Below are 8,412 nucleotides of genomic sequence, written 5' to 3' on the forward strand. Positions count from 1 at the left end.
TTTCCCAGCCTTGGACAATCAGATGGCTGTGGCCACAAATGAAAGAATTGGCTCCCGGGTTTATATTCATTTTCGGTCCTACCTAGGGTGATGACGCGATGGACAGACTTGGGCTGTGAACGGCTGACACACGGCATGCGGTAACACCGGTAGCTGGGCAGCAGGAAACAGCCCTGACCCTGCAGCCAGGAGCCTTGCTTCAAGGTGCAAATACAATAGTCACTGTGACAAAAGTAACCACCTCTGGGCCAGCAGGTGAGGTGGTGGTTAAGGTTGCTGGACTCCCATGTGTTCGACCACAGTTCGAGTTCCGGACTTGGCAACTTGCTTTCTCACTTTCCTTCTCTCTCTCACTCACTCTGTCTCTCTCTGGTCAAATTAAAATAAATAAAGTGAAATAAAATAATTCTTTAAGTAACTGCCTCTATTCATGGTGCCAGTTCTCTGGCTTAATCCTTTCTACCACCTTCTGAGATTCAAAATGCTGTCCCTGTTATACCGATGATGAAGCTGGGTCCCGGAAGACTCCAACCACTTGCTCACTGAGAAAGTAGAGCCAAGATGTGAACTCAGGTCTTTTGGCCTCCAGAATTTGTGCATTGAACCACGATCCAACTTTGCTCTTAAGCCAAATGGCCTTGAGCCAGGGACTTCCTCTCTGCTCTTCAATTTCATACCATAAAATGAGGAGTTGGACTCTATGATCCTGAAGTCTCTTCCAGCTCTAACACAAGGAATCTAGCCCAGAATCTGAAAGGAATAGGCTCTGGGCAAGTCAAAACCTTAACCCAAAGTGTTCGGTAGTGCCAGACTGCCCTGTGAGTGCCTGAGTCTTCTGAAACCAGATGCTGGAGTCTGGTCAGGTGATGGGCTAGAAGAAGAGTGGGCTGGGAGGTTCCCCACAATGCTACTCATGCCCCATCTTCTTACTGGCCCATGGTGGGGCTGTAAGAGGCTGAACAGGCCTTCTGATCCTTGGCATCTCCAGCTCCTCAACTTAGACAGAAATCTTCTTCGTGATTGGTTGTTTCTTGTTGACCTCTGTGTGTTCACCTTTCCTACTGGCTGAGAGGTCCTCAAGGACCAGCAGGAGTGCCTTCTCCATAGTAAGCCTGGAGTCAGCAGATGGCATAGGGGTTATGTTGCTGGACTCCCACATGGCAAAGAGCAGTTTGAGTCCCAGATCCAGTGTCTTGAAACCCAATGCCAGGAGTGTATGCGTGTGTGCCCAAGATCTCGGGAGGAGAATAGAGAAGAAGGGATTGTGATGTGGCCATCCTCCTTGGGGGTGATTTCTCACTTTCCTTCTCACTGTATTTGTCTCTGTTTCTTTCTCTGTCTCTCTCTCTTGAGACTGCATGTACCCTAAGACAGAAATCTCTTTAAACAAACAAAAAAAAAAAAACAAAAAAAAACATAGTAAGCTTTCAGTGTTAGCCCTGTCCCCTTTTCTTTCATGTTCTTCTCAGTGTGAAGGTGTTGCTACTAGCCCGATGGGACATTTGAACTCGTTAACATGACCAGTTCAGGTCCTTGGCAGTGCTCTCCACATTTCCACTCTCAGTAGCCACACGTGGGTAATAGCAGCCATTTCATTTTTTAAAAAGCATTGATTGATTGATTGATTTGTTGTGATTTTCAAGCTGCCGGGTCTAGAACTTGAACACAGTCAGCCATGTGAGAATCCAGTGCCTTAACCACCATGCCACCTACTGGCCCAATGGCAGCCGTTTTGGTCAGCACAAAGAAAGGACACCTCTAGTAGGGTTTAATGCTCTAGGGTACAGCACTGGGGGTTTGGGGGGGTCCAGGCCAGGAGCCCTCATAGAAGGAATGGAAGGAATTTTCAGACCCGGCCATGGTAGCACAGAGGTAGGCAGTGCTCTGCCATGCTGGAAGCCATGGAAGATCTGGGTTCGGTTCCTAGGCTAATGGACACATGCTGGGTATGCGTGCACGTGCCTGGGATCCTGGCTGGTAAAAAGTCAGAGAAAGGAATCGCAGCACAAGGGCCTATTGAGGGTGCTTTTCTCTCGCTCACATTAAGTAAATGAATAAATAAATAAACTTTAAAAAACTAGATAAATGTGATTTTCAGATTGGGCAGAGGATGAGTGAGTAGTAAAAGCTTTGTCCTCAAAGGTCTGTCCCAGCTACTAATCATACAGGTGGACACTTGGAGGGACCTTGAGGTCAGTGCCAACCCTCCTTCAGTGTCCCCCAGGCGGCAGTCCAAGAACTGAGTCCATCCATGGAGAAAGGAAAACGTCAGGAGAAAAGCCGGGCAAAGGTTTCATGCTGCCACCTAAGCTGCTTCCTCCTTGGTTGCAAAGGCAGGGACGGACAGCTCCTCACCTGGGCTGCAGCAGTGTCCACTCTGGATGGGCGACTCTGTGCCAGGGTGCACCCAGCTGGTTGACTTCTCCTCATCACTGTAGAAGGACCAACAAGAAAGTGTCAGAAACAAGAGCGGCTCCCCAAGTGAGATTCCCGTCTCCAAAGCCAATCCAGCTACCTTAGGTGGGTGCGTCCAGTGCCACTCACTCATTCACACTGACAAACTCAGGGGATTCAGACACAAACAGTATCTCATCCCTGGCCCTGAACAGTTTATAATTCACGGGGGAAGCAGCTGCATACACATACAACGTGCTAGGAACCATAACCCCTATTGCAGCTATGCATAGAAAGTACGATGTCATCACAGAGAAGGGAATGCCACCTGGGGTGAGTTAAGGAAGGATATCATGAAGGTTTCATAAAAAGGTAGCATTTGAGGATTAACTCCATAGCACTCAGTTAAGGAAGCTGGATCTCACATGGTTCAAGTCTCGCCCCCGGCAGACTGAAAAAACATGCCATGTGTGTGTGCGTGCCCAAAATCCTACAGGAAGAAGGAGTGGAGGAAGAAGGATTGCAATGTGGTCACACTATGTGGAGGATGCTTTCTCTCTCTCTCTCTCTTTCTCCCTCCCTCTGGCAAGCACATGTGCCCTCTGGCAATTAAAAAAAAAGGTGACATTCGAGGTGTCTACCGAAGACAAGTGGATGAACAGGGAGGGTGCTCTGGATCCAGGACTTGAACCATGGGGTTGGCTATGTCGGATCCAGCTGCCTTAGCCTCCACACCACCTGCTGGCCCCTACTATGTTTTATTGAGGTAAGCTATGCAGTGAATTGCGTGTATAGTATACAATTTTATATGTCTGCAGGGTATTTGTAGCTGTGAAACTATCACCAAAATCAAGATAATGAATCCTTGAAACTTTCTTTGTGCCCACTTGTAAATTCCTCCCTCCCACTCCTCTTAGCCCTTACTATCTTCAGTTTCCCCCAGCAACAACTGATCTGCTTGCTGTTGCTATTGATTAGTCTGCATTTTCTAGAGCTTCTAGAGTTTTCTATAAATGGAAAGCAAGCTAGACGTCTTCATCTAACGTCTTTCCTCCCCCCGTGCTGTAGCCTGTGTGAGCTGTTCATTCCGTCGCATGGCTCAGTAGCACTCCACTGCAGGAGACCCCACACTGTGTTCATCCACTGCCTGGTGAAGGCTGTACGGGCTGTTTTCAGCTGAGGGTCGCTACACACACAGCAGCTATGTGCATTCATAGCTCTGTGTGCACATATGCTTTTTTGCTCTTGTGACTCCACCATTTTTCCTCTAAGGTTGGGCCTTGCTTCCCAGGTGACACCCCTCCGATGGGCAAAGAAATAAATCACTGTGCTAACAGCCCTGAGTCCTGCAGTCCTGGGGAGCCATTGGAGAAGCCCCCCGACATGCTGGTCCCGGGAGACAGTGGGGGAGAAGGCAGGGAAGGGGAAGGGCTCCCAGGGAAATGTGCCAGCTCTCTCCCAGTCACAGTTCCTCCTCCACTGCCCTGAGACTCCCCTGATCTCCTAAATCTCACCCCTGCCTGGGTATCCTGGACACCCCAACACACCCTCTACCTCCCACCGCAGTCCTCAGCTTCCCCTTCACCTGGTCCTTCCACTCCCCTCCCTGGGTCAGCACCAGGCCCAGGACAGCACAGACACAGGCTGTCTCTGCTTGAGCAGGAGCTGACGGGAAACTGGAACTGAGAGGGCTGGTGTCACTCCAAGGCCAGTCTCTCAGCTGGGCCTTGAGCACCACCTGGAACCTTGCTCAGCGCCCCTCAGCAACTACCATTTAGAGTGTTCTATGGCTTCCCTCTAACCTTCTCTTCTTAAAAATTTTACTTCTTCCATGAGGGAGAGAGAAAAACAGAGAGAGAGAGAGAGCGTGCATCCCTATAGGTGCTGACACCACCACCCTCCCTAGCCTGGCAGCCAGCTCCAGGTCATGGACACACACGTGCCCAACACACAGGGAGGTCCCCAGACTTGAACCAAGCACCTTCCCAAGTGAGACTGCCTCACAGAGTATCCCACTTTACAGCTCCACCACTATCTGGTCCCTCAAGGGATGATCTGATCTCTCTCTCTCTCTTTTCCTTTTTTTTTTTTTTCTTTTGTTATTTTCATATAGGGTGCATACACTCAACGGAGAAAGAGAAAGGGAAAGTGAGAAATCACTCCCTAGAGGGGATGGCCATGCCACAATCCCTTCTTCATACTCTTCTCGGGATTTTGGGCACACACACATGACTGCCAGAGGGATCATAACATAGACAGGGCTATGTCAGTCAATATGTTTAAAACCTCCTTTGGGATCAGTTGGTGGCATGTGTTTAAGGTAGCTGGATCCCACATGGTCAACTATATAGTTTGAGCCCCAGACCTGGCAGCTTGAAAAACATATTGGAAGGTGACATTCGAGGTGTCTACCGAAGACAAGTGGATGAACAGGGAGGGTGCTCTGGATCCAGGACTTGAACCATGGGGTTGGCTATGTCGGATCCAGCTGCCTTAGCCTCCACACCACCTGCTGGCCCCTACTATGTTTTATTGAGGTAAGCTATGCAGTGAATTGCGTGTATAGTATACAATTTTATATGTCTGCAGGGTATTTGTAGCTGTGAAACTATCACCAAAATCAAGATAATGAATCCTTGAAACTTTCTTTGTGCCCACTTGTAAATTCCTCCCTCCCACTCCTCTTAGCCCTTACTATCTTCAGTTTCCCCCAGCAACAACTGATCTGCTTGCTGTTGCTATTGATTAGTCTGCATTTTCTAGAGCTTCTAGAGTTTTCTATAAATGGAAAGCAAGCTAGACGTCTTCATCTAACGTCTTTCCTCCCCCCGTGCTGTAGCCTGTGTGAGCTGTTCATTCCGTCGCATGGCTCAGTAGCACTCCACTGCAGGAGACCCCACACTGTGTTCATCCACTGCCTGGTGAAGGCTGTACGGGCTGTTTTCAGCTGAGGGTCGCTACACACACAGCAGCTATGTGCATTCATAGCTCTGTGTGCACATATGCTTTTTTGCTCTTGTGACTCCACCATTTTTCCTCTAAGGTTGGGCCTTGCTTCCCAGGTGACACCCCTCCGATGGGCAAAGAAATAAATCACTGTGCTAACAGCCCTGAGTCCTGCAGTCCTGGGGAGCCATTGGAGAAGCCCCCCGACATGCTGGTCCCGGGAGACAGTGGGGGAGAAGGCAGGGAAGGGGAAGGGCTCCCAGGGAAATGTGCCAGCTCTCTCCCAGTCACAGTTCCTCCTCCACTGCCCTGAGACTCCCCTGATCTCCTAAATCTCACCCCTGCCTGGGTATCCTGGACACCCCAACACACCCTCTACCTCCCACCGCAGTCCTCAGCTTCCCCTTCACCTGGTCCTTCCACTCCCCTCCCTGGGTCAGCACCAGGCCCAGGACAGCACAGACACAGGCTGTCTACGCTCGAGCAGGAGCGTACGACCACCTGGAACCTTGCTCAGCGCCCCTCAGCAACTACCATTTAGAGTGTTCTATGGCTTCCCTCTAACCTTCTCTTCTTAAAAATTTTACTTCTTCCATGAGGGAGAGAGAAAAACAGAGAGAGAGAGAGAGCGTGCATCCCTATAGGTGCTGACACCACCACCCTCCCTAGCCTGGCAGCCAGCTCCAGGTCATGGACATACACGTGCCCAACACACAGGGAGGTCCCCAGACTTGAACCAAGCACCTTCCCAAGTGAGACTGCCTCACAGAGTATCCCACTTTACAGCTCCACCACTATCTGGTCCCTCAAGGGATGATCTGATCTCTCTCTCTCTCTTTTCCTTTTTTTTTTTTTTCTTTTGTTATTTTCATATAGGGTGCATACACTCAACGGAGAAAGAGAAAGGGAAAGTGAGAAATCACTCCCTAGAGGGGATGGCCATGCCACAATCCCTTCTTCATACTCTTCTCGGGATTTTGGGCACACACACATGACTGCCAGAGGGATCATAACATAGACAGGGCTATGTCAGTCAATATGTTTAAAACCTCCTTTGGGATCAGTTGGTGGCATGTGTTTAAGGTAGCTGGATCCCACATGGTCAACTATATAGTTTGAGCCCCAGACCTGGCAGCTTGAAAAACATATTGGACACATGTGCGTGTATGCCCAAAATCCTGAGAGGAGAATGGAAGAGAAGGGATTGCGGCATGGCCATCCCCCTTAGGGGGTGATTTCTCACTTTCTCTCTTGCTCTGTACCTCTCTGGTGAGCACACGTGCCCTATAGCAAATTAGAAATAAAATAAGATCTCCTTTGGCCTCCCACCGCCTACAGGACTGAGTCCGACCCTTGGTCTAACACACAAGGCCTCTCTCAAGTTGCCCTCCCACCTTTTGCATCTCCTCCTCTGCAGCACCCCAACAGCCCAACTCCACCTGCACTGAGCCCCTCAGAGTTTCCTAGGTCCCCTGTGCCCTGGCACCCATGGGTGCCTTCCTGTCCACAGGCCTCTGCACTCTCGTCTCTCCTGCAGAATCTGCTCAAATGCTTCCTCCTCAGGAGGCCCTCCCTGAACTCCCAGGAGAGTTCTTTCCTCCTGTTTCTACCGCGTCATATAAACGCGTCTAGAATGTATCTTACTATTTCGTAAGCATTTCTTTAGGTTTTCTCCCTTCTCCCTACTCCCTTAAAGGAATAACCGGTGCCTTACTGTCTTGTCTTGTCTTTCACTCCAGGGCCTAGCATTACATGACAACGAATGGAGGCTCAGTAAATGTGGAACGAAAGGTGAAAAAAAGCTGGGAGCTTCCAGAGACTGGGAAGGAAGAAGAGCAGAATTAGCACTTCATCAGAATACCCGAGCAATGTGGAAGTTCAGATTCTCAGCCTCCCCCCAGATCTTCTCACTAGAAGTCTGGAGAGAAAGCCTGGGAACCAGCCTCTTAAATAAGATTCTTGGGTGATTCTTATGGCCTGTAAGGTCTCAAGTCACTGACAGGGAGGACCCCAGTTTTAATCATGGAGAAGCTCCGTTATTTAAAAACCTGACGTGAGATCAAGAACCTTGTGGACTTAACTTCTAAGATAATATAATTACAACATCAGTCATGATAATGGCGGTGATAATTACAGAGGAAGGCCTAAAGCAAATATGGAAACTGAGAAACACCAGAGACCGTTGCTTGCCCGAGCTCTTGCCAAGGCGTTGGGTGTGGGGGACACAGTGCCCTAGAGTCAGCAGATGGGAGCGTGGTCTAAGCTCTGAGTAACAAGTGTCTGTATTTTAGGCAAGTCTATTGGATCCCTGAGACCTCGGGGCCCCCATCTATGAACTGAAGGGGCTGCTTCTCGGACTCCTCAGTGCATGTGCTTCCTGAGTGGCTGTCTTGGGGAGGGGCTGGGGGAAGCTTGCCTGTGTGGACGGCAGTCCGGATGCTGTGCTTCTAGACTTGCTATATTACCCGGAGATTTCTCTGCTGGCAAAGGATGAGTAAAGGAACAGCGGGCCAAAAGAGGACCAGCACGGCCACTTTGTTATAATGAGATTACGCCAGAGCCATTTCGGTTTATGAAATTAATATAACAGTACTAATATATTACCGACAGTAGCAAAGGCTCTCTAAAGAATGCCAAACATACCGTGGGCACTTTCTCTTGCCTTTTGGCCACAGCCCATAAAGGGGCAGAAAGAGCCTTGGGGCTCCTGTATTGGGGTGCTGGGGCCACAGAGTTCTGGGGTCAGGGAATCCCAAGAACTGGGCGATAGAGGTAGAGTCTCCTGGCATTTTGTCACTTAGCCCTAGATTTCTAATAGGACAGTCTGGAGGTGGGGAGAAAAGACAGACCCCTGCCCTGGCAAAGAAAGGCACTTAAAAGAACTCCATGCTGGGCACCAGTCAAGTCCTTCTCCTGGGGGTGGGGGGTGGACGTGGGGGGGTGGGGGAAGCCGGCACCTGCCATCCTCCTGTGCTGCCCTGCCCTGCCTTTCCAGGCTGAGGCTCTGCTGGACTTTGACCCATTGAGGAAAAGGCGGGAGACGCATGCAAACTTATTAGTCATGGGCTTCCC

At 49.9% G+C, this 8,412-nt stretch overlaps 1 protein-coding gene across 9 annotated transcripts in view; it reads right to left on the minus strand.

Annotated features, from left to right (window-relative positions):
* Nucleotides 1-8,412, minus strand: part of PLEKHA6 (pleckstrin homology domain containing A6) — a 164,663-nt gene that overhangs the window by 155,685 nt on the left and 566 nt on the right. For all 9 annotated transcript variants that reach the window (XR_003551192.1, XM_027776038.1, XM_027776036.1 and 6 more), the window contains exon 2: nt 2,356-2,432. Coding sequence is in view for 8 of the 9 variants with exons in the window: in XM_027776038.1 (XP_027631839.1) it covers nt 2,356-2,432 (77 nt within the window). In the remaining variant the exon portion in view is untranslated. The remainder of the gene's footprint in view (nt 1-2,355; nt 2,433-8,412) is intronic.

The sequence above is a fragment of the Tupaia chinensis genome, unplaced genomic scaffold (assembly GCF_000334495.1).
Source record: "Tupaia chinensis unplaced genomic scaffold, TupChi_1.0 Scaffold000627_1, whole genome shotgun sequence".
Classification (NCBI taxonomy): domain Eukaryota; kingdom Metazoa; phylum Chordata; class Mammalia; order Scandentia; family Tupaiidae; genus Tupaia; species Tupaia belangeri.